A 25,690-nucleotide genomic window follows, 5' to 3' on the forward strand; every position below is an offset into this window, starting at 1 on the left:
ATAGTAATGTGGCTAATGTTAGCATTGATGGTAGCAGTAGTAATGTGGCTAACGTTAGCTTTGATGGTAGTAGTAGTAATGTGGCTAATGTTAGCTTTGATGATAGTAGTAGTAATGTTGCTAATATTAGCTTTGATGGTAGTAGTAGTAATGTGGCTAATGTTAGCTTTGATGATAGTATTAGTAATTTGGCTAATGTTAGCTTTGATGGTAGTAGTAGTAATTTGGCTAATGTTAGCTTTGATGATAGTAGTAGTAATGTGGCTAACGTTAGCTTTGATGGTAGTAGTAGTATGTGGCTAACGTTAGCTTTGATGGTAGTAGTAGTAATGTTGCTAATGTTAGCTTTGATGGTAGTAGTAGTAATGTTGCTAATGTTAGCTTTGATGGTAGTCGTAGTAATGTTGCTAATGTTAGCTTTGATGCTCAGATCTCCGTCTAAACTGTAACACTGAGGGACATTCAGAGATGTTAAACTTTAATTTACACCAGGGCTGGGTGGGTTTCTATATTTCCTTGTTTGTATTCTGAATGTCTGGAACCAGGATTCATGATACGTTTCCCACATATTCACTGGACAAGTGTTATATTGCAGTGAATAAATAAAAGAGATCTTTGGCTAAATTTCATCAGGAGAAGAATTATGCCATAAATCAGTCATCTATTAACACATGCAGTTAAATCACAGCTGTGTTTTAGCTGGATGATCTACAATCCTTCTGGTTTATTTCAGACTGATGAAGCCTGTTTGTGTTGGTGTGTCCTTAAACATCAGTAAATTATTGTGGCTTCGCCCACTGTTAGCTCCCAGAGTCTCATTATTCTGTAGCCTGAAGCGAAGTGGACGCTCCATTTTCCTGCCAACTGGAGCACCGACGTTCCAGAGAGTTGCTTCACATTTAGGTAATGAGAATTAACAAGGAAACAACATGTTTGGTGACAGAATGAACTCTTCACCGCTTCGCTCTTTGGATTCCTCTGAGAAAAGTTGAGAAGAAAAACGCCAGGAACCTTCAGAGAACCTTCAAGAAATGTGTTGTCGTCTTTTCTGGACTTTCTTCCCAAACTCTAGAAGAAAGTACCTCCAAGGAACGTTCCCTGATGGTTCTCTGAAGGTTTCTGTGTTTTTAACAAACTGTGACTTTCTTGTAAATGTTGACAAAAACTAACGTCTGGGGAACGTTTCCTGGAAGGTATTATTTTTAATCTACACGTTTATTGTAAAATTCCCATCTGAGACTTTTTTCAGGGAACGTTCCCGGATGGATTCATGTTGTAAAAGTCTACTAAACCTAACCTTCAGGAAACGTTCCCTGAAGGTTACATTTTCAGAAATTTCCAAGAGGACAGTTGAGAAAAAAACATTCAGACAACTTTCAGGAAATGCTGTGTTGTCGTCTTTATTTTCAACAAACATGATTTTCTTGTAAAAGTCTAGTAAAACTAACCTTCGGGAAACATTTGCTGAAGGTTTCCTGTCTACCGAAATGTGCTTACAACAAACTTTGACTTAATAAAATTCTACAACATCTAACCTTCAGGGAATGCTTTAATGAAGGTTCTCTAAAGGCTTCATGTTTTCTAGACTCTATTTTCAACAATCTGGGACTTTATGGTCAAATTCTACAAAAACTAACCTTCAGAGAATGTTTCCTGATGGTTTTCTAAAGGTTTCCTGTCTTCTGACTACTAACCATCACAGATGTATAATTTCCCGACAGATGTTTGATTTTCTTCCAGCTGTGATTCTTCAGAGAGGAAACTTGAAATGTCGACAACAGGGTTGGAAAGTTGATGAAAGCGTCTGAACCTTCACACCGTCACTCACTCTGTTCTCTTCTGGTGGAACCTCAGTGGAAGGTAATTAATTTCTGTTCAGAGCATGACGATGTCTAGTAGTTTTAATTTTGCTCTTTCCCCACCGGGATCTTTTTGGGCTTAATTTTCAGAAGCATCGGAGCAGGAAGAGCCTCTACAGTGTGACCTGATGTCCAGCAGGAGCTGAAGATAAGAAGAGTTTTAGTTTCACTTCACGGACCGGAGAGGATCTGTCCACAGGAAACACTGATTATTCCTAAATATAAAACAGAAACCAGATGGAATGAATGAATAATTTACTGAGTTTATTAACATCATCCTCTGAAACATCAAACAGTCAGTTTTATTTGCCCACATGAAGAACCTTTGTAATGCAGATAAATCAGTTTTCTTTACGTTTCTGTTTATAGAAGTGTTGTGGGTGTTCTGCTGTGATGGATGGTCATCCAGTATCAGAAGAGGCAACCAGACCACCAGACGGAGGAACGAGTCCTTCAGGAAGAGCAGCCTTCAGTCATTACTGCTGTCAGATTAGAGCAGAAACCCCGACTGGAGCTACAACACCTGAAGAAAAGACGACTGAACAGGCAGAAAATGAAGTTTCACTGGTTTACATCAGAGGTTAAAGGCAACAGCTATTTATCTATATCACACACACACACACACACACACACACACACACACACACACACATATGTATATAGATACAAATAAGTATATATATTTACTGTTCTATATTATATAGAGAGAGATAAATGTAAGTATACATATACACCAGTTATCTCCATCATCACTGAAACACAAGAACATCCAGTTTTATTGGATCAGAGTTTAAAGACAACAACATAAAGTCCTTAAAACCCATTATTACCCCTGTTAATACCTCTAACCCTTTTTACCCCTGTTAATACCCCTAACCCTCAATAATTTCCTCTGGGATAAATAAAGTACATCTATTATTATATTATATTATCCATCCATCCATCCATCCATCCATCCATCCATCCATCCATACACCGCTTTATCCTCACCAGGGTCATGGGGGGTGCTGGAGTCTATCCCAGCTGACTCTGGTGAAGGCAGGGGACACCCTGGACAGGTCACCAGTCTGTCACAGGGCTACATATACAGACACACAATCACACTCACATTCACACCTACGGACAATTTAGAGTAACCAATTAACCTCAGCATGTTTTTGGACTGTGGGAGGAAGCCGGAGCACCCGGAGAAAACCCACGCATGCTCAGGGAGAACATGCAAACTCCATGCAGAAAGATCCCAGGCCGGGATTTGAACCGGGGATCTTCTTGCTGCAAGGCGACAGTGCTAACCACTACGCCTCTGTGCAGCCCTTTTATTATATTATATTATATTATATTATATTATAGAACCCTCCAATTTCATTTACAATTCTACAGTTTCATTTAGCAGAAGCTTTTGTCCAAAGCGACGTACAACACAAGCAAGAATTCAGACATCAGGAAAAACCTGTAGTAAGTGAAAAAAGTGCTTCAAGTGTGATTGGTCAAAGGTGTTGCCATCAAGAACCCTAAATCTAACTGAAGAAAACTTTCGTTAAATGTTCCAAAAATGTTTCCTGTTTTCTGGACTGTGTTTAAAATCAACGACATCTTTAGAGAAAAACTCTTTATTTCATGTAAAACTCGACTAAAACTACGTTTTCAGGGACCGTTCCCTGAAGGTTCCCTGAAGGTTCTCTGAAGGCTTCCGTTGTGTGAACTCTGTTTACAGCAAACTACAGAAAAGCAACCATCAGGAAAACTTCAGGAAACGTTCCCTGAAGGTTACCTTTGTAGAAATTTACAAGAGGACAGTCCAGAAAACAGAACCCTTCAGAGAACCTTCAGGAAACGCTGTGGTATTGTGTTTTCTGGACTTTATGTTCAACAAACTCCCTGAAGGTTCCTGTTGACTCTAGCTACCGTCTTGTTCTGAACCTTCATGTGGACCTGACAAAAGTATTCTGCATTTTCTGCTTCATTCTCTCGTCATTCTGAGTGTTGATGGAACGTTGAGAACGTTGAGGCCTCCGGCTCTGATCTCCTTCAGCTGGTTCCTGGTTGATGAAGCATCCAGACATCTGAGAACGTTGAGGTTTTCTGAGCTGATAATCAGCTAAATGTCATCCTCCCTCCTCCTGCTGGTCCAACTCTAAATGGAGCCGTTGTAATTTAAGCTTTCATGAATGGAAACGTAGATTTTCTGAGGTACTTTAGGACAGAAGAGCTCTGCTGTGAGTGACGGAGGAGGATGGAAACGTCTGTCAGGTTTTATCACAGCTGTTAACAGCAGAGGGAGCCTCAGTTATGCAGATTCCGTTGTGTTTGTGAGCAGATGAGCGTGCCCTCCCTCTGTTAGCGCTGCTCGTCATGGACCGATGCTTGTTGACTCATCTCCAACGTCCCCGAATCGTCCTCTAACCTCTGGAAACCACTTTTCTGGCTCTTTGTCACGGCTGCAAACAGAACCTGCAATAAAAACTTTCATTCTCTGCTTCCACAGACTGGAATGCATCTCTGAAAGTCTTTCCCTGCATTTAAACCAAAGTGATTGGATGAAACCTGGAGCAGACGTCTGATAACATCACTGCTGCTATCTGGGCTCTGAGCTGTTCTCAGATCAGATTCTAAGATCAGATATCCTCAGACGATATTGATCCCTGCGGGGAAACTAATAAAAACAAGAAGTGTAAAATAAGGAACATGTAGGATTCAGAGGAAGGAGAGTTTTTATTCAGGATGTAAAGTCAGGAATAAATCCAATAATAACCAACATCTGCTCCATGAAGACGTTTAACCCTCAGATCATCACTGTGACCTTTTATTATCTTTACAATGAACATTTTTTATCGGTTCATTTTCCAGCTTTTCCTCCAAAAACATGTTCCTGACATCATTCCTTTTAAATGTTTAAGTTCCTGTTTAAACTTTTAGATAAACGGTCATATTTCTGTTCCAAAGCTCTTTATCTCTGATTCCATCACATGTGATGCAAGCTTGGAGGAAAAGAGTGAAAAATATCAAAAACACGGAGGTTTTCATTCTCCTGCTGCTGTTCTGTTTAATATTCTTCTTTTTCATCAAAATCTGTTATAAAGTGAAAAATAAACAGATTTCAAACACAAAAATATATAAGAAACAATAATAGAAGTGATTATTCTGAAGCTAAATGACTAAAATGATTCTTGTTTGGGTCATTTTGGAGCAGATGTTGGTCCTCAGAGCTGCTGTTATTATTGGATTTATTCCTGACTTTATATCCTGAGGAAAAACTCTCCTTCCTCTGAATCCTACATGTTCTTTATTTGACACAAACTGGAGGCAGGTTTCCTCATAGTGGGCCTAAAAATACAAAAATACAAATGAAGTAATAACACAAAAACACTCATGTTGTCTCATATTAGACCAGAACATCTGTTCAGAAGCACCCATGGAGCAACAAACAGAAAAGAGTTTGATATTTAGCAGAGAACATAAAAATGCAGTTGGTTAACTTTAGATTTGTAACTCTGAGATCCTCCAGTCATCAGATTCCTCCATCAGTGGGTCTAAAATAACCCGAACAACAATCATTTTAGTCATTTAGCTTCAGAATAATCACTTCGATTCTTGTTGGTTTTCTATTTTTGTGTTTGAAATCTGTTGATTTTTCACTTTAAAACAGATTTTGATGATTGAAAAAGAAGAAAATTAAACAGAACAGTAACAGAAGAATGAAAATTTCTGTTTTATTGACAATTTTTAACACTTTTTCAATGGAATGGAGCAGAAACAGGTATTTCAAGAACTATCTGGAATATAAAATGTTAAAAACTTTTCATTCTATGGATGTAATAAAACGGTCATTCTGATGATCTGAGGGTTAAATATGTGCACTTAATCAGCAGCTTTCACTTCCTGTTTCTGTTTCCTAGAATAAAACTAGTGTTCAGAGAACGTTCCCTGAAGGTTCTCTGAAGGTTTGTGATGTATGGACTGTGTTTACAACAAACTACACAAAAGTTATCATCAGGAAACCTTTAGTGGAAAGAGAAAACAGAGACGTTCAGAAAACCTTCAGGGAGCGTTTTGTTTTCGTGTTTTCTGGACTTTATGCTATATTTAAGTCTTTATGTTGTTTTTTTGCTAAATATTAAACTCTTTTTTTGGGTTTTATTTGCTAAATATAAAACAGTTTCTATGATTTTTTTTGCTAAATATTAAACTGTTTTAATGTTTTTTTGCTAAATATAAAACATTTTTTATGTTTCTTTGGACAGTTCTGGTCTAACATGAGACAACAGGAGTGTTAATGGTTCTTTCTACTTATTAATATTAATATTATTCATATATTCTATATCTTTGGGGAGATGCTGTTGTCTTCTCTCTGCTGTGGCGTCAGTGTGAATGTGTGTCGTTGCCATGGTTACAGGCGGTAAATGTTATGTAGGTTAAGTCAGAGGGCTTAAAGCAGCACAAAGAGGAACTTTCTGCAGCTTAATGACAAAACAAGAATCCTCTCAGCTCTGGATCTCTGCAGGATAGAAAACAGATGTGTGTGTTTTTGTTGATTTCTGAAGAACTGAGTGTTTCCAGCAGTTCCCAGAACTTCTCCTCCTCCTCTCCTCCTAAACGTTCATTTCCTTAAATAGAGGAACTGCTCCGGTCGATGCCTTTAATTGCTCCCGGGTTCCGTCGATACCTGCCGGTTTCTCCGCTCCATCACGAGCCACTGGGATACGGGTTGCCCGGGAAACGGCCGCATGGCAACAGGATCAGAGCCTGGGGGTTGTCTGCTTCTAGCTCTGCTCCCATTTTGCACCGCGTTTCCTCACTAGATGGTGTGAGAGCCACTGGAGAGACGCTCCGCTCCGCATCCAGCCAGAGAACCACCGGGGAACCGGGAGGCGCGTTTCTCCTCCTCCTCCTTCACGGGCTGAGAAAAGTGCGCACACGAAGCGCGTCCACCGGGCCGACCCCCTCTATCAGCACACCGGAGGAGAAGCGACGCATCGCCGCTGTGATGGACATAATGACCGCGGTGCAGGACGCGTGTGTCTCCGGTCAGTGGCTCACGGTGGTCCTCCTCAGCCTGGGCTGCTTCCTGCCGTCCTGCCTGCCGGGACAGACCGTACCGGACTACTCCTCGGTGGAGAGCGTGGTGAGCAGACAGGGCGACACGGCTCTGCTCAGGTACGGTGCTCCGTTCCTCCGGTAGATAGAGCTGCTAAAGATAGATAACTCGATGGTAGATCTGTGGTCGATAGATGAATACATGTAGATCTGTGTTGGATAGATAACTGCATGGTAGGTCTGTTGTTGTTGTTCGGACACACAAAGGGCGCTTTTCCCTCCATCTGCTCGGCCTGACCGGGAAACTTTACGGGCTACTGTCCCTCCGTGCTGCTCGGTTACCGGCACCGGGAGCCGCTGTTCGGGCTGCTGTGAGGCTGTTGGTGAAGTTTTGCTGCTTATGTAACCCTGGAGGTCCCTGAACGCAACGTTTTAAGGCATCGGAGCAAAGCTGTGATGTCGCAGTTTGAAAAGCAGCTGAAGGGAGAGAGTGGTCCGAGTCTCCCCCATCCTCCTCCCCCATCAGCTGCACAGGTATCTGCCCATTAGGGACAGATGGATAACCGTGGGTGTGGTTCTGGTTCTGGTTCTGGTTCTGGTTCTGGCTCAGATGAAGCTGCAGGTTTCTGGAGGGAAACTCAGCTTTAAACCTCAACAAACACGACTGTTTCCTCTACAAACATCTTTATTTTTAATATCAGTACATTATGTAACCGACACAAGAACTATCCTGAACAAAAAACACCCCCAGCAAACAGAAACCTTCAGGGAACATTAAAGAAACCTTCAGGGAACGTTCCTGTTTCTGTTTTCTGGACTGCTTGGACAAAATACGACTTTCATGTGAAATTCTGCAAAAAACTGCCCATCAGGGAACGTTCACTAAAGGTTCACTAAAGGTTCCCTAAAGGTTCACTAAAGGTTCACTAAAGGTTCCCTAAAGGTTCACTAAAGGTTCACTAAAGGTTCACTAAAGGTTCCCTAAAGGTTCACTAAAGGTTCCCTAAAGGTTCCCTAAAGGTTCACTAAAGGTTTTTTTTCTTCGTTTAAGGAACCTTTAGGCAGCCTTCAGGGAACATTTCCTCACGGCAGGATTTTGTAGAATTTTAATACAAAGTTTGTTGTAAACATTCAGGGAACCTTCTAGAAATGTTCTCTGAAGGCAAGTTTTTGCAGATTTTAACAACAAAGTCACATTTTGTTGTAAACACAATAAAATGCAACTTTCTTGTAAAAGTCCACAGAAAACAGGGAGCCTTCAAGGAACCTTCAGAGAACCTTCAGGGAACGTCCCTGTTTCTGCTTTCTGGACTCTGCTACAAAATTTGACTTTCTTGTAAAATTCTGCAAAAATGAAGCTTTGAGGAACGGTGCTAAAAGTTCCCTGAAGGTTCCTTGAAGGTTTTTGAGTTCTTGACTGTGACTACAACAAAATCTGACTTTCTCATAAAATTCTGCAAAAACTAGCTTTTAGGAAACGTTCTCGGAAGGTTGCCTAAAGGTTCCTTGAACATTTCTGTTTTCTGGACTGTGTTTACAATAAAATACAACTTGCTTGTATAAGTCTACAGAAAACAGGAAACCTTCAGGGAACGTTCAGGGAATGTTTCTGTTTTCTGGACTCTGCTTGGACAAAATGTAGTTTTCTTGTAAAACCAATAAAAACTCGTCATCAGGGAACATTCTCTGAAGGTTCCTTAAAGGTTTTTGAGTTCTTGACTGTGTTTAAAACAAAATGCAAGATTATTGTAAAACTCCCCAGAAAAGAAAAAGAACCTTTAGGAAACGTTCCTTGGCGGTTTCTGGACTGTGTTTACACCAACCACGACTTTCCAGTAAAATTAGAAAAGAACTAGATCTTTAGGGAGCGTTTTCTAAAAGTTCCCTGGGGGTTTCTGTGTTCTTGGCTGTGACAGAACAAAAGGCAACTTTCTTGTAAATTTCTACACCAACTAGCCTTCAAGGAACATTTGTTGAATGTTCCAGAAAGGTTCCCTGAGTGTTTCTGAACTGGGTTTACATCAAACTGCGAATTTGTAGTAAAACTATACAAAAATTGGCTGTCAGGGAACGCTCTCTGAGGGTTTCCTTAGGTTCCTTAAAGGTTTCTGTGTTCTTGCTTGTGTTTACAAGAAAATGAGACCTTCTTGTGAAAGACTACAAAAATGTAAAACTGGACCTTTCAGGAAACGCTCCCAAAAAGAGGAACCCTTTAGGAAACGTTCCCTAAAGGTTTCTATCTTTTGGAGTTTCTTGTAGATCTTCGCAAAAACTAACCTTCAGGGAACGTTCCCTGAACAAGACGTTGTGATTTTCTTGTAAAACTCAACAGAAACAACAAGATGTTGGAGAACATTACTTTAAGGTTCCTTGAAGATTCCCTGAAGGTTTCTGTTTTCTGGTCTGTATTTTTTTGAACAAACTGTGACTTTCTTGTGAAACTCTCCCAACACAAACCTTCAGGGAACATTCCCTAAAGGTTTTTTTTTTGTTTGTTTATTGCATTTCCTGAAGGTTCTCTGACAGTTTGTTGTAAACATTAGGCTAAGCTAATGTTATTAGCTTAACCTAAAGTGTAGCAGCTAGCATTCTACACACATAATTACACATTTTCTACAGCTGGTTAGCCATTATGCTACAGTGTTAGCTGATGCTAACCATAATTTGTCACAGTAATTTCATTCAGATTTTCCCTCTAAAGTTCTGCTCCTACATCTGTACATGCTGCAGTTAGTTTTCTGTGCTAACTAATGGATTTCTCTTCATGTGACTCTCATGTAGACAGTAGAAATAGTTTGAATATGTTCATTTATATTGTCTTTAAAACACACAGAGGTTGATTTTGAACCGTTCCATCATCTGTTGATTGTTTTCCTCATTAATTATTGGTTGATTGATCTGTAAAATGGTGAAAAGTGTGGGTTAGAGGTTTCCAAAGTCTAAGATGTTGTTGTTTTACAGTTATAGAAAGGTATGATGCTCAGAAGCTCAAATTGGTGAATTTAGTCATTTTTTCTATAAAAACCACTCAAACTGATGAATTGATTATCAGAAAAGCTGCTGATTGATGTGACAGTTGGCAGCTGATGGTTTATTTGTTTCATCTTCCACTGGGTAGGGTTAGGGTTTGGGCTAGCGGCCGTATGGAGCTTTGTGTTGCTGCTTTCATGGCTGAAGATGGTAGTCATGTTGAAAAGTCAGTTTTGGTCCTTTCTGGAGCTGGAATGAATGTTTTTGTAATCAGATCTTGTTTCTCAGTGTTTCTCATTTTGTTGTGGATCCTGCAGGTCAATAAGCATCTTATTTCACATGAAATTAAAATAAAAGCTTGATGCGTTATGGAAAATGAGGAAATGCAAACTTTGCTTTTGTAGCAGCAGAAGTTGCATCCTGACGTGTTGGAGTGAACTCAAACTGAAATAAGTGACAAAGTTTAAACACTGACATCATTTAGTTCTCTGTGATCGCTGAAGTGTTTCTGCTTCATCCTAATAAGAACACCACAGAACACACAAAAACACAGAGTCTTTGGATGTGTGATAAGATCTTGTTGTGCTGATATCAAATATCCGCTGTGAGCTGAGAGGAGGCTGAGGGTCGCTGCCCCATTTCAATATGAATCCTGTTGACTCGGAGACGCTGCCGTCGACCTGAATACTGAGCAGCCCGCCGTCCAAAGTCAGCTTTCAGTCGCCTGACTGTGGCTTCAGGTCGTCGGTTTTATTCGTGATGATGAGGGTCAAGCTGCTCATCGCCGTGGCAACGACGGAGGGCAGCTCACTGTTTTTATGGTGGTGCTGGAGGGCGTCCCTTCTCCTCCGACGGTCTTTTTAGCGTCTGATTCCCTGGTGTCAGGCCGGGCTGTGATCAGCCTTATTGGACCAGAGATTATCCCGCCGCTGCATCGGCTCAATAAACAAGTCGGCAGCTCTCAGTCTGCAGCAGAAAGGTCACCACCCCAGTAAATACCATCTGGAAGCCAGAGAATGGATCGTGGAAATATTTTTGATGCTTTGGTAGCAGTTAATTAGCACTCGGTGTAAATGCTCGTTGGTTCGGTTGGTGATGAACTCTGCTGGGTTTTTACTCTACAGGCCAAAAGATTTACACAAAATAAGACCCGAGTTCACTGGTATGCTTAATGATTATTGTATAAAGAGTTTTTACTGTAATTATCAAGTGTCTGGACTCCTGTTTCTTCACTCAGCTGGTTCTTTCTGAGGTTCTTCTAGAGATGTGGACACAGCTGAGATTTATTCCTGTCTGCAAACTGACAAAAGCCACAGAGCTAAAGCGAATAATGCAAACTGTGATTGGATTTTTTTAACTTTTGCACTCTTGTAAATCTTCTCAACTCTCAAACGGAGCCCTTCTTTTCCTCTGTTAACATCTATTCAGCAGCTGTCTGGTAGCTTTAATGTGCACCTGAGGGTAAACTGAGGAAAATGGTTCCTATGAATGACCATCCCAGAATAATCCATAGAATTCATTCTGGTTTTAAAGACCAGACCGCTGAGTTGCTTCCACACATACCTGTTGACCCAACAGAGATCCTGAACATCCTAATCTCTGCTTCCATCTGATTCCTGAACGCTGTCGTCAGCTCCATGAAGGCTCCTCTGTCCTCTGTTATCTCAAACAAAAGGAAGCATGAATCATCTCTTTCAGAGCCGATAAAAGCGGCTGTTTGTTGGGTTGTAGAGGCTCTCCGACTGGTGGAGGGTAATTTCACCCTGAAGCTGATCGCCGGCTAGAAATGAAACACAACAAACCCAGAAGCAGACAGTTAGTCAGCGGCTCTGGATTATGAAGGCTCCCAGAGGTCCGATGTCTTTCTATTTCCACCTCCTCGACTCTTAGCACCGCATGTCCGACATCTGGTCCCATCAGTGAGACCAGAGGAGTCAGAATCATCTTAGTCCAGGTTCCATGTCCAGGACCGGATCAGTAGAACTAGTAAAACTAGTAAAACCAGTAGAATATCAGCATAATAACCTCTAAATAACCACAACTCCTGATGGTTCCTTTGTTTTACTGCAGAAATGTTCACATTTAAGGAATTATCTTTTTACTAAACATCATGAACAACCTGACATTTAGGAAGAAAAATAAATTAAGTTTCACCAACATCCATCCTCAGTTTATCATTTCCACATTACAACTTCCAGATCACAGAGTGTCTACAAAGGAACACAACATTTAGTCACCTGGAGCTGAACCACGGAGGATTTACTGGAGGATCACAACCACAGAAGAAGACAAGACAAAAAACAACTAAAACAAGACAAAATATTACAAAAATGAGACAGAAAAGGACAAAAAGCGAGACAAATGACACAAAATAAAACAAAGAGACAAAAATTAGACAAAAAAGTTACAAAGCGATAAAAAAAGGACAAACGACAAAAATGAGACCAAAAATTACACAAAGTGACGCAAACAGGACAAAAAAATGACAAAAGTGAGACAAAAACACAACAATGAACAATCTAGGATTTTACTTTCTGATCCAAACAACTTGTCATGGTCTAGAAATGATTTTAAATTTATCCATCCATCCATCCATCCATCCATCCATCCATCCATCCATCCATCCATCCATCCATCCATCCATCCTCCTGTCTGTCTTTCTGCGTCCTTCTGTCTTTCTGCGTCCTTCTGTCTTTCTGCATCCTTCTGTCTTTCTGCGTCCTTCTGTCTTTCTGCGTCCTTCTGTCTTTCTGCATCCTTCTGTCTTTCTGCGTCCTTCTGTCTTTCTTTCTGCGTCCTTCTGTCTTTCTGCGTCCTTCTGTCTTTCTGCATCCTTCTGTCTTTCTGCGTCCTTCTGTCTTTCTGCATCCTTCTGTCTTTCTGCGTCCTTCTGTCTTTCTGCGTCCTTCTGTCTTTCTGCATCCTTCTGTCTTTCTTTCTGCGTCCTTCTGTCTTTCTGCGTCCTTCTGTCTTTCTGCATCCTTCTGTCTTTCTGCATCCTTCTGTCTTTCTTTCTGCGTCCTTCTGTCTTTCTGCATCCTTCTGTCTTTCTTTCTGCGTCCTTCTGTCTTTCTGCATCCTTCTGTCTGTCTTTCTGCATCCTTCTGTCTTTCTGCGTCCTTCTGTCTTTCTGCGTCCTTCTGTCTTTCTGCGTCCTTCTGTCTTTCTGCGTCCTTCTGTCTTTCTGCGTCCTTCTGTCTTTCTGCGTCCTTCTGTCTTTCTGCGTCCTTCTGTCTTTCTGCGTCCTTCTGTCTTTCTGCATCCTTCTGTCTGTCTTTCTGCATCCTTCTGTCTTTCTGCATCCTTCTGTCTTTCTGCGTCCTTCTGTCTTTCTGCATCCTTCTGTCTGTCTTTCTGCGTCCTTCTGTCTTTCTGCGTCCTTCTGTCTTTCTGCGTCCTTCTGTCTTTCTGCATCCTTCTGTCTTTCTGCATCCTTCTGTCTTTCTGCATCCTTCTGTCTTTCTGCGTCCTTCTGTCTTTCTGCGTCCTTCTGTCTTTCTGCGTCCTTCTGTCTTTCTGCATCCTTCTGTCTTTCTGCGTCCTTCTGTCTTTCTGCATCCTTCTTTCTTTCTGCGTCCTTCTGTCTTTCTGCGTCCTTCTGTCTTTCTGCATCCTTCTGTCTTTCTGCGTCCTTCTGTCTTTCTGCATCCTTCTGTCTTTCTGCATCCTTCTGTCTTTCTGCGTCCTTCTGTCTTTCTGCATCCTTCTGTCTTTCTTTCTGCGTCCTTCTGTCTTTCTGCATCCTTCTGTCTGTCTTTCTGCATCCTTCTGTCTTTCTGCATCCTTCTGTCTTTCTGCGTCCTTCTGTCTTTCTGCGTCCTTCTGTCTTTCTGCGTCCTTCTGTCTTTCTGCGTCCTTCTGTCTTTCTGCGTCCTTCTGTCTTTCTGCATCCTTCTGTCTGTCTTTCTGCGTCCTTCTGTCTTTCTGCGTCCTTCTGTCTTTCTGCGTCCTTCTGTCTTTCTGCATCCTTCTGTCTTTCTGCATCCTTCTGTCTTTCTGCATCCTTCTGTCTTTCTGCGTCCTTCTGTCTTTCTGCGTCCTTCTGTCTTTCTGCGTCCTTCTGTCTTTCTGCATCCTTCTGTCTTTCTGCGTCCTTCTGTCTTTCTGCATCCTTCTTTCTTTCTGCGTCCTTCTGTCTTTCTGCATCCTTCTGTCTTTCTGCATCCTTCTGTCTGTCTTTCTGCATCCTTCTGTCTGTCTTTCTGCATCCTTCTGTCTGTCTTTCTGCGTCCTTCTGTCTTTCTGCATCCTTCTGTCTTTCTGCATCCTTCTGTCTGTCTTTCTGCATCCTTCTGTCTGTCTTTCTGCATCCTTCTGTCTTTCTGCATCCTTCTGTCTTTCTTTCTGCGTCCTTCTGTCTTTCTGCATCCTTCTGTCTTTCTGCGTCCTTCTGTCTTTCTGCATCCTTCTGTCTTTCTGCATCCTTCTGTCTTTCTGCATCCTTCTGTCTTTCTGCGTCCTTCTGTCTTTCTTTCTGCGTCCTTCTGTCTTTCTGCATCCTTCTGTCTTTCTGCATCCTTCTGTCTGTCTTTCTGCATCCTTCTGTCTTTCTTTCTGCGTCCTTCTGTCTTTCTGCGTCCTTCTGTCTTTCTGCGTCCTTCTGTCTTTCTGCGTCCTTCTGTCTTTCTGCATCCTTCTGTCTTTCTGCGTCCTTCTGTCTTTCTGCATCCTTCTTTCTTTCTGCGTCCTTCTGTCTTTCTGCATCCTTCTGTCTTTCTGCATCCTTCTGTCTGTCTTTCTGCATCCTTCTGTCTGTCTTTCTGCATCCTTCTGTCTGTCTTTCTGCGTCCTTCTGTCTTTCTGCATCCTTCTGTCTTTCTGCATCCTTCTGTCTGTCTTTCTGCATCCTTCTGTCTGTCTTTCTGCATCCTTCTGTCTTTCTGCATCCTTCTGTCTTTCTTTCTGCGTCCTTCTGTCTTTCTGCATCCTTCTGTCTTTCTGCGTCCTTCTGTCTTTCTGCATCCTTCTGTCTTTCTGCATCCTTCTGTCTTTCTGCATCCTTCTGTCTTTCTGCGTCCTTCTGTCTTTCTTTCTGCGTCCTTCTGTCTTTCTGCATCCTTCTGTCTTTCTGCATCCTTCTGTCTGTCTTTCTGCATCCTTCTGTCTGTCTTTCTGCATCCTTCTGTCTTTCTTTCTGCATCCTTCTGTCTTTCTGCATCCTTCTGTCTGTCTTTCTGCATCCTTCTGTCTTTCTTTCTGCGTCCTTCTGTCTTTCTGCGTCCTTCTGTCTTTCTGCATCCTTCTGTCTTTCTGCGTCCTTCTGTCTTTCTGCGTCCTTCTGTCTTTCTTTCTGCATCCTTCTGTCTTTCTGCGTCCTTCTGTCTTTCTGCGTCCTTCTGTCTTTCTGCGTCCTTCTGTCTTTCTGCATCCTTCTGTCTTTCTGCGTCCTTCTGTCTTTCTGCATCCTTCTGTCTTTCTAAATCCTTCTGTCTTTCTTTCTGCATCCTTCTGTCTTTCTGCATCCTTCTGTCTTTCTGCATCATTCTGTCTTTCTGCATCCTTCTGTCTGTCTTTCTGCGTCCTTCTGTCTTTCTGCATCCTTCTGTCTGTCTTTCTGCATCCTTCTGTCTTTCTGCATCCTTCTGTCTGTCTTTCTGCATCCTTCTGTCTTTCTGCATCCTTCTGTCTGTCTTTCTGCATCCTTCTGTCTGTCATTCTGCATCCTTCTGTCTTTCTGCGTCCTTCTGTCTTTCTGCATCCTTCTGTCTTTCTGCGTCCTTCTGTCTTTCTGCATCCTTCTGTCTTTCTGCGTCCTTCTGTCTTTCTGCATCCTTCTGTCTTTCTTTCTGCGTCCTTCTGTCTTTCTGCGTCCTTCTGTCTTTCTGCATCCTTCTGTCTTTCTGCGTCCTTCTGTCTTTCTGCATCCTTCTGTCTTTCTGCATCCTTCTGTCTTTCTTTCTGCGTCCTTCTGTCTTTCTGCATCCTTCTGTCTTTCTGCATCCTTCTGTCTTTCTTTCTGCGTCCTTCTGTCTTTCTGCGTCCTTCTGTCTTTCTTTCTGCGTCCTTCTGTCTTTCTGCATCCTTCTGTCTTTCTGCATCCTTCTGTCTGTCTTTCTGCATCCTTCTGTCTTTCTTTCTGCGTCCTTCTGTCTTTCTGCGTCCTTCTGTCTTTCTTTCTGCGTCCTTCTGTCTTTCTGCATCCTTCTGTCTTTCTGCATCCTTCTGTCTTTCTGCATCCTTCTGTCTTTCTGCATCCTTCTGTCTTTCTTTCTGCGTCCTTCTGTCTTTCTGCATCCTTCTGTCTTTCTGCATCCTTCTGTCTTTCTTTCTGCGTCCTTCTGTCTTTCTGCGTCCTTCTGTCTTTCTTTCTGCATCCTTCTGTCTTTCTGCATCCTTCTGTCTTTCTGCGTCCTTCTGTCTTTCTGCGTCCTTCTGTCTTTCTGCGTCCTTCTGTCTTTCTGCGTCCTTCTGTCTTTCTACATCCTTCTGTCTGTCTTTCTGCATCCTTCTGTCTGTCTTTCTGCATCCTTCTGTCTTTCTGCATCCTTCTGTCTGTCTTTCTGCATCCTTCTGTCTTTCTGCATCCTTCTGTCTTTCTGCGTCCTTCTGTCTTTCTGCATCCTTCTGTCTGTCTTTCTGCATCCTTCTGTCTGTCTTTCTGCATCCTTCTGTCTTTCTGCATCCTTCTGTCTTTCTGCATCCTTCTGTCTTTCTGCATCCTTCTGTCTTTCTGCATCCTTCTGTCTGTCTTTCTGCATCCTTCTGTCTTTCTGCATCCTTCTGTCTTTCTGCGTCCTTCTGTCTTTCTGCGTCCTTCTGTCTTTCTGCATCCTTCTGTCTTTCTGCATCCTTCTGTCTTTCTGCATCCTTCTGTCTTTCTTTCTGCGTCCTTCTGTCTTTCTGCGTCCTTCTGTCTTTCTGCGTCCTTCTGTCTTTCTGCATCCTTCTGTCTGTCTTTCTGCATCCTTCTGTCTGTCTTTCTGCATCCTTCTGTCTTTCTGCATCCTTCTGTCTGTCTTTCTGCATCCTTCTGTCTTTCTGCATCCTTCTGTCTTTCTGCATCCTTCTGTCTGTCTTTCTGCATCCTTCTGTCTTTCTGCATCCTTCTGTCTTTCTTTCTGCGTCCTTCTGTCTTTCTGCGTCCTTCTGTCTTTCTGCGTCCTTCTGTCTTTCTGCATCCTTCTGTCTGTCTTTCTGCATCCTTCTGTCTGTCTTTCTGCATCCTTCTGTCTTTCTGCATCCTTCTGTCTTTCTTTCTGCGTCCTTCTGTCTTTCTGCATCCTTCTGTCTTTCTGCATCCTTCTGTCTGTCTTTCTGCATCCTTCTGTCTTTCTGCATCCTTCTGTCTGTCTTTCTGCATCCTTCTGTCTTTCTGCGTCCTTCTGTCTTTCTGCATCCTTCTGTCTTTCTGCGTCATTCTGTCTTTCTGCGTCCTTCTGTCTTTCTGCGTCCTTCTGTCTTTCTGCATCCTTCTGTCTTTCTGCATCCTTCTGTCTTTCTGCGTCCTTCTGTCTTTCTGCGTCCTTCTGTCTTTCTGCATCCTTCTGTCTTTCTGCGTCCTTCTGTCTTTCTGCATCCTTCTGTCTTTCTGCATCCTTCTGTCTTTCTGCGTCCTTGTGTCTTTCTGCGTCCTTCTGTCTTTCTGCGTCCTTCTGTCTTTCTGCATCCTTCTGTCTTTCTGCGTCCTTCTGTCTTTCTGCGTCCTTCTGTCTTTCTTTCTGCGTCCTTCTGTCTTTCTGCGTCCTTCTGTCTTTCTGCATCCTTCTGTCTTTCTGCATCCTTCTGTCTTTCTGCGTCCTTCTGTCTTTCTGCATCCTTCTGTCTTTCTTTCTGCGTCCTTCTGTCTTTCTGCGTCCTTCTGTCTTTCTGCATCCTTCTGTCTTTCTGCGTCCTTCTGTCTTTCTGCGTCCTTCTGTCTTTCTGCATCCTTCTGTCTTTCTGCATCCTTCTGTCTTTCTTTCTGCGTCCTTCTGTCTTTCTGCATCCTTCTGTCTTTCTGCATCCTTCTGTCTGTCTTTCTGCATCCTTCTGTCTTTCTCCATCCTTCTGTCTGTCTTTCTGCATCCTTCTGTCTTTCTGCGTCCTTCTGTCTTTCTTTCTGCGTCCTTCTGTCTTTCTGCATCCTTCTGTCTTTCTGCATCCTTCTGTCTGTCTTTCTGCATCCTTCTGTCTTTCTCCATCCTTCTGTCTGTCTTTCTGCATCCTTCTGTCTTTCTGCATCCTTCTGTCTTTCTTTCTGCGTCCTTCTGTCTTTCTGCGTCCTTCTGTCTTTCTGCATCCTTCTGTCTTTCTGCGTCCTTCTGTCTTTCTGCGTCCTTCTGTCTTTCTGCATCCTTCTGTCTTTCTGCATCCTTCTGTCTGTCTTTCTGCATCCTTCTGTCTTTCTGCATCCTTCTGTCTTTCTGCATCCTTCTGTCTTTCTGCGTCCTTCTGTCTTTCTGCATCCTTCTGTCTTTCTGCGTCCTTCTGTCTTTCTGCGTCCTTCTGTCTTTCTGCATCCTTCTGTCTTTCTGCATCCTTCTGTCTTTCTGCGTCCTTCTGTCTTTCTGCGTCCTTCTGTCTTTCTGCGTCCTCTGTCTTTCTGCATCCTTCTGTCTTTCTGCATCCTTCTGTCTTCTGCATCCTTCTGTCTTTCTGCATCCTTCTGTCTTTCTGCGTCCTTCTGTCTTTCTGCATCCTTCTGTCTTTCTGCATCCTTCTGTCTTTCTTTCTGCGTCCTTCTGTCTTTCTGCATCCTTCTGTCTTTCTTTCTGCGTCCTTCTGTCTTCTGCATCCTTCTGTCTTTCTGCATCCTTCTGTCTTTCTTTCTGCGTCCTTCTGTCTTTCTGCATCCTTCTGTCTTTCTTTCTGCGTCCTTCTGTCTTTCTGCATCCTTCTGTCTTTCTGCATCCTTCTGTCTTTCTGCATCCTTCTGTCTGTCTTTCTGCATCCTTCTGTCTTTCTCCATCCTTCTGTCTGTCTTTCTGCATCCTTCTGTCTTTCTGCGTCCTTCTGTCTTTCTTTCTGCGTCCTTCTGTCTTTCTGCATCCTTCTGTCTTTCTGCATCCTTCTGTCTGTCTTTCTGCATCCTTCTGTCTTTCTCCATCCTTCTGTCTGTCTTTCTGCATCCTTCTGTCTTTCTGCGTCCTTCTGTCTTTCTTTCTGCATCCTTCTGTCTTTCTTTCTGCGTCCTTCTGTCTTTCTGCATCCTTCTGTCTTTCTTTCTGCGTCCTTCTGTCTTTCTGCATCCTTCTGTCTTTCTGCATCCTTCTGTCTGTCTTTCTGCATCCTTCTGTCTGTCTTTCTGCGTCCTTCTGTCTTTCTGCATCCTTCTGTCTTTCTTTCTGCGTCCTTCTGTCTTCTGCATCCTTCTGTCTTTCTGCATCCTTCTGTCTTTCTTTCTGCGTCCTTCTGTCTTTCTGCATCCTTCTGTCTTTCTTTCTGCGTCCTTCTGTCTTTCTGCATCCTTCTGTCTTTCTGCATCCTTCTGTCTTTCTGCATCCTTCTGTCTGTCTTTCTGCATCCTTCTGTCTTTCTCCATCCTTCTGTCTGTCTTTCTGCATCCTTCTGTCTTTCTGCGTCCTTCTGTCTTTCTTTCTGCGTCCTTCTGTCTTTCTGCATCCTTCTGTCTTTCTGCATCCTTCTGTCTGTCTTTCTCCATCCTTCTGTCTGTCTTTCTGCGTCCTTCTGTCTTTCTGCGTCCTTCTGTCTTTCTGCATCCTTCTGTCTTTCTGCATCCTTCTGTCTTTCTGCATCCTTCTGTCTTTCTGCGTCCTTCTGTCTTTCTGCATCCTTCTGTCTTTCTGCGTCCTTCTGTCTTTCTGCGTCCTTCTGTCTTTCTGCGTCCTTCTGTCTTTCTGCGTCCTTCTGTCTTTCTGCGTCCTTCTGTCTTTCTGCATCCTTCTGTCTGTCTTTCTGCATCCTTCTGTCTTTCTGCGTCCTTCTGTCTTTCTGCATCCTTCTGTCTGTCTTTCTGCGTCCTTCTGTCTTTCTGCATCCTTCTGTCTTTCTGCATCCTTCTGTCTTTCTGCGTCCTTCTGTCTGTCTTTCTGCATCCTTCTGTCTTTCTGCATCCTTCTGTCTTTCTGCGACCTTCTGTCTTTCTGCGTCCTTCTGTCTTTCTGCATCCTTCTGTCTTTCTGCGTCCTTCTGTCTTTCTGCATCCTTCTGTCTTTCTGCATCCTTCTGTCTTTCTGCATCCTTCTGTCTGTCTTTCTGCATCCTTCTGTCTTTCTGCGTCCTTCTGTCTTTCTGCATCCTTCTGTCTTTCTGCATCCTTCTGTCTTTCTGCGTCCTTGTGTCTTTCTGCGTCCTTCTGTCTTTCTGCGTCCTTCTGTCTTTCTGCATCCTTCTGTCTTTCTGCGTCCTTCTGTCTTTCTGCGTCCTTCTGTCTTTCTTTCTGCGTCCTTCTGTCTTTCTGCGTCCTTCTGTCTTTCTGCATCCTTCTGTCTTTCTGCATCCTTCTGTCTTTCTGCGTCCTTCTGTCTTTCTGCATCCTTCTGTCTTTCTTTCTGCGTCCTTCTGTCTTTCTGCGTCCTTCTGTCTTTCTGCATCCTTCTGTCTTTCTGCGTCCTTCTGTCTTTCTGCGTCCTTCTGTCTTTCTGCATCCTTCTGTCTTTCTGCATCCTTCTGTCTTTCTTTCTGCGTCCTTCTGTCTTTCTGCATCCTTCTGTCTTTCTGCATCCTTCTGTCTGTCTTTCTGCATCCTTCTGTCTTTCTGCGTCCTTCTGTCTTTCTTTCTGCGTCCTTCTGTCTTTCTGCATCCTTCTGTCTGTCTTTCTGCATCCTTCTGTCTTTCTCCATCCTTCTGTCTGTCTTTCTGCATCCTTCTGTCTTTCTGCATCCTTCTGTCTTTCTTTCTGCGTCCTTCTGTCTTTCTGCATCCTTCTGTCTTTCTGCGTCCTTCTGTCTTTCTGCATCCTTCTGTCTTTCTGCGTCCTTCTGTCTTTCTGCGTCCTTCTGTCTTTCTGCATCCTTCTGTCTTTCTGCATCCTTCTGTCTGTCTTTCTGCATCCTTCTGTCTTTCTGCATCCTTCTGTCTTTCTGCATCCTTCTGTCTTTCTGCGTCCTTCTGTCTTTCTGCATCCTTCTGTCTTTCTGCGTCCTTCTGTCTTTCTGCGTCCTTCTGTCTTTCTGCATCCTTCTGTCTTTCTGCATCCTTCTGTCTTTCTGCATCCTTCTGTCTTTCTGCGTCCTTCTGTCTTTCTGCGTCCTTCTGTCTTTCTGCATCCTTCTGTCTTTCTGCATCCTTCTGTCTTTCTGCATCCTTCTGTCTTTCTGCATCCTTCTGTCTTTCTGCATCCTTCTGTCTTTCTGCGTCCTTCTGTCTTTCTGCATCCTTCTGTCTTTCTGCATCCTTCTGTCTTTCTTTCTGCGTCCTTCTGTCTTTCTGCATCCTTCTGTCTTTCTTTCTGCGTCCTTCTGTCTTTCTGCATCCTTCTGTCTTTCTGCATCCTTCTGTCTTTCTTTCTGCGTCCTTCTGTCTTTCTGCATCCTTCTGTCTTTCTTTCTGCGTCCTTCTGTCTTTCTGCATCCTTCTGTCTTTCTTTCTGCGTCCTTCTGTCTTTCTGCATCCTTCTGTCTGTCTTTCTGCATCCTTCTGTCTTTCTTTCTGCGTCCTTCTGTCTTTCTGCATCCTTCTGTCTTTCTTTCTGCGTCCTTCTGTCTTTCTGCATCCTTCTGTCTTTCTGCATCCTTCTGTCTGTCTTTCTGCATCCTTCTGTCTTTCTCCATCCTTCTGTCTGTCTTTCTGCATCCTTCTGTCTTTCTGCGTCCTTCTGTCTTTCTTTCTGCGTCCTTCTGTCTTTCTGCGTCCTTCTGTCTTTCTGCGTCCTTCTGTCTTTCTGCATCCTTCTGTCTTTCTGCATCCTTCTGTCTTTCTGCGTCCTTCTGTCTTTCTGCGTCCTTCTGTCTTTCTGCGTCCTTCTGTCTTTCTGCGTCCTTCTGTCTTTCTGCGTCCTTCTGTCTTTCTGCGTCCTTCTGTCTTTCTGCGTCCTTCTGTCTTTCTGCATCCTTCTGTCTGTCTTTCTGCATCCTTCTGTCTTTCTGCGTCCTTCTGTCTTTCTGCATCCTTCTGTCTGTCTTTCTGCGTCCTTCTGTCTTTCTGCATCCTTCTGTCTTTCTGCATCCTTCTGTCTTTCTGCGTCCTTCTGTCTGTCTTTCTGCATCCTTCTGTCTTTCTGCATCCTTCTGTCTTTCTGCGACCTTCTGTCTTTCTGCGTCCTTCTGTCTTTCTGCATCCTTCTGTCTTTCTGCATCCTTCTGTCTTTCTGCATCCTTCTGTCTGTCTTTCTGCATCCTTCTGTCTTTCTGCGTCCTTCTGTCTTTCTGCATCCTTCTGTCTTTCTGCATCCTTCTGTCTTTCTGCGTCCTTCTGTCTTTCTGCATCCTTCTGTCTTTCTGCATCCTTCTGTCTTTCTGCGTCCTTCTGTCTTTCTGCGTCCTTCTGTCTTTCTGCGTCCTTCTGTCTTTCTGCATCCTTCTGTCTTTCTGCATCCTTCTGTCTTTCTGCATCCTTCTGTCTTTCTGCGTCCTTCTGTCTGTCTTTCTGCGTCCTTCTGTCTGTCTTTCTGCATCCTTCTGTCTTTCTGCATCCTTCTGTCTTTCTGCGACCTTCTGTCTTTCTGCGTCCTTCTGTCTTTCTGCATCCTTCTGTCTTTCTGCGTCCTTCTGTCTTTCTGCATCCTTCTGTCTGTCTTTCTGCATCCTTCTGTCTTTCTGCGTCCTTCTGTCTTTCTGCATCCTTCTGTCTTTCTGCATCCTTCTGTCTTTCTGCGTCCTTCTGTCTTTCTGCATCCTTCTGTCTTTCTGCATCCTTCTGTCTTTCTGCGTCCTTCTGTCTTTCTGCGTCCTTCTGTCTTTCTGCGTCCTTCTGTCTTTCTGCATCCTTCTGTCTTTCTGCATCCTTCTGTCTTTCTGCATCCTTCTGTCTTTCTTTCTGCGTCCTTCTGTCTTTCTGCATCCTCCTGTCTTTCTGCATCCTTCTGTCTGTCTTTCTGCATCCTTCTGTCTTTCTGCGTCCTTCTGTCTTTCTGCATCCTTCTGTCTTTCTGCGTCCTTCTGTCATTCTGCATCCTTCTGTCTTTCTGCATCCTTCTGTCTGTCTTTCTGCATCCTTCTGTCTTTCTGCGTCCTTCTGTCATTCTGCATCCTTCTGTCTTTCTGCATCCTTCTGTCTTTCTGCATCCTTCTGTCTGTCTTTCTGCGTCCTTCTGTCTTTCTGCATCCTTCTGTCTTTCTGCATCCTTCTGTCTGTCTTTCTGCGTCCTTCTGTCTTTCTGCATCCTTCTGTCTTTCTGCATCCTTCTGTCTTTCTGCATCCTTCTGTCTTTCTGCATCCTTCTGTCTGTCTTTCTGCGTCCTTCTGTCTTTCTGCGTCCTTCTGTCTTTCTGCGTCCTTCTGTCTTTCTGCATCCTTCTGTCTGTCTTTCTGCATCCTTCTGTCTTTCTGCGTCCTTCTGTCTTTCTGCGTCCTTCTGTCTTTCTGCGTCCTTCTGTCTTTCTGCATCCTTCTGTCTTTCTGCGTCCTTCTGTCTTTCTGCGTCCTTCTGTCTTTCTGCGTCCTTCTGTCTTTCTGCATCCTTCTGTCTGTCTTTCTGCATCCTTCTGTCTTTCTGCATCCTTCTGTCTTTCTGCATCCTTCTGTCTTTCTGCATCCTTCTGTCTTTCTGCGTCCTTCTGTCTTTCTGCGTCCTTCTGTCTTTCTGCATCCTTCTGTCTTTCTGCGTCCTTCTGTCTTTCTGCATCCTTCTGTCTTTCTGCATCCTTCTGTCTTTCTGCGTCCTTCTGTCTTTCTGCGTCCTTCTGTCTTTCTGCGTCCTTCTGTCTTTCTGCGTCCTTCTGTCTTTCTGCGTCCTTCTGTCTTTCTGCGTCCTTCTGTCTTTCTGCATCCTTCTGTCTGTCTTTCTGCATCCTTCTGTCTTTCTGCGTCCTTCTGTCTTTCTGCATCCTTCTGTCTTTCTGCATCCTTCTGTCTGTCTTTCTGCGTCCTTCTGTCTTTCTGCATCCTTCTGTCTTTCTGCATCCTTCTGTCTTTCTGCATCCTTCTGTCTTTCTGCATCCTTCTGTCTTTCTGCATCCTTCTGTCTTTCTGCATCCTTCTGTCTTTCTGCATCCTTCTGTCTTTCTGCATCCTTCTGTCTTTCTGCGTCCTTCTGTCTTTCTGCATCCTTCTGTCTTTCTGCATCCTTCTGTCTTTCTGCGTCCTTCTGTCTTTCTGCATCCTTCTGTCTGTCTTTCTGCATCCTTCTGTCTTTCTGCGTCCTTCTGTCTTTCTGCATCCTTCTGTCTTTCTGCGTCCTTCTGTCTTTCTGCATCCTTCTGTCTGTCTTTCTGCGTCCTTCTGTCTTTCTGCATCCTTCTGTCTTTCTGCGTCCTTCTGTCTTTCTGCGTCCTTCTGTCTGTCTTTCTGCGTCCTTCTGTCTGTCTTTCTGCATCCTTCTGTCTTTCTGCATCCTTCTGTCTTTCTGCGACCTTCTGTCTTTCTGCGTCCTTCTGTCTGTCTTTCTGCATCCTTCTGTCTTTCTGCGTCCTTCTGTCTTTCTGCATCCTTCTGTCTTTCTGCATCCTTCTGTCTTTCTGCATCCTTCTGTCTGTCTTTCTGCATCCTTCTGTCTTTCTGCGTCCTTCTGTCTTTCTGCATCCTTCTGTCTTTCTGCATCCGTCTGTCTTTCTGCATCCTTCTGTCTTTCTGCATCCTTCTGTCTTTCTGCGTCCTTCTGTCTGTCTTTCTGCATCCTTCTGTCTTTCTGCGTCCTTCTGTCTTTCTGCATCCGTCTGTCTTTCTGCATCCTTCTGTCTTTCTGCATCCTTCTGTCTTTCTGCGTCCTTCTGTCTTTCTGCATCCTTCTGTCTTTCTGCATCCTTCTGTCTTTCTGCGTCCTTCTGTCTTTCTGCATCCTTCTGTCTTTCTGCATCCTTCTGTCTTTCTGCATCCTTCTGTCTGTCTTTCTGCATCCTTCTGTCTTTCTGCGTCCTTCTGTCTTTCTGCGTCCTTCTGTCTTTCTGCATCCTTCTGTCTTTCTGCATCCTTCTGTCTTTCTGCGTCCTTCTGTCTTTCTGCATCCTTCTGTCTTTCTGCATCCTTCTGTCTTTCTGCATCCTTCTGTCTTTCTGCGTCCTTCTGTCTGTCTTTCTGCGTCCTTCTGTCTTTCTGCATCCTCCTGTCTTTCTGCATCCTTCTGTCTGTCTTTCTGCGTCCTTCTGTCTTTCTGCATCCTCCTGTCTTTCTGCATCCTTCTGTCTGTCTTTCTGCGTCCTTCTGTCTTTCTGCGTCCTTCTGTCTGTCTTTCTGCGTCCTTCTGTCTTTCTGCATCCGTCTGCAGGTTTGCTGTGGTTTGGTTGCGGCTGAATAAACTCGACTCTTCCAGTAAATGACTCATCTGCTGTGAATTTGAGGACAGTTTCCGAGCGCTGTCAGGAAACACGGTGTCGATGACAGCCTCTTCCACATGGATAAGCAGCTGTAATCAACAGCAACGAGCTCAGTCTGTAACTATAGGTTCCTGCCACTTGTTCTTTAACAGAATCTTTGTTTTTTATCTGCCGTTCTGCATTTATCTATGAAATATGTATGATGCAGAGACTAAGGACACACCGGTTTGTGCTGTAAAAGCTCTATTTTACATCGAGAAAAAGGCAGAAAACAGCAGCGGGACAAATAAAGGGCAGAATAAGACAATGATCCCGGATTATTCTGGTTATTTAGTTTGACAGCCGGCGCCCACCGGCCTCAGTCTCTGTAATGGTGCTAAATTGACCTGTCACCAGTTTAAAGTGTGGTATTGGTATAAATCTCGAATCATTGCCTCGTGTCAACAGAGCAGTTGATGAAAATCTCTTCTGTCTGAACATGATTGTACTGGAGCTGTGTTTTCCAGCCTTCTGCAGGACAAAGGAGCGCTGCCATG

At 43.6% G+C, this 25,690-nt stretch overlaps 2 protein-coding genes and 1 long non-coding RNA gene across 7 annotated transcripts in view; 1 reads left to right on the plus strand and 2 right to left on the minus strand.

The window, feature by feature from the left end:
• The window catches only part of LOC110965491 (neuronal growth regulator 1-like), a 667,889-nt gene that overhangs the window by 414,182 nt on the left and 228,017 nt on the right, over window positions 1–25,690 (minus strand). The gene's annotated exons all lie outside the window — the stretch shown is intronic.
• Window positions 1,385–6,474, minus strand: LOC127533598 (uncharacterized). The gene is made up of 2 exons (XR_007941360.1): window positions 2,215–6,474; window positions 1,385–2,074 (listed from the first exon to the last, which is right to left on the minus strand). It is a non-coding gene; the product is annotated as an uncharacterized LOC127533598 (long non-coding RNA).
• LOC127533597 (uncharacterized) overlaps window positions 6,474–25,690 on the plus strand; it is a 99,875-nt gene continuing 80,658 nt past the window's right edge. Inside the window, exon 1 of the mRNA XM_051947052.1 lies at window positions 6,474–7,013. Within this exon, the coding sequence (XP_051803012.1) occupies window positions 6,490–7,013 (524 nt within the window). The 5' untranslated portion in view covers window positions 6,474–6,489. The remainder of the gene's footprint in view (window positions 7,014–25,690) is intronic.

Source organism: Acanthochromis polyacanthus, chromosome 4 (assembly GCF_021347895.1).
Source record: "Acanthochromis polyacanthus isolate Apoly-LR-REF ecotype Palm Island chromosome 4, KAUST_Apoly_ChrSc, whole genome shotgun sequence".
NCBI classification, from domain to species: domain Eukaryota; kingdom Metazoa; phylum Chordata; class Actinopteri; family Pomacentridae; genus Acanthochromis; species Acanthochromis polyacanthus.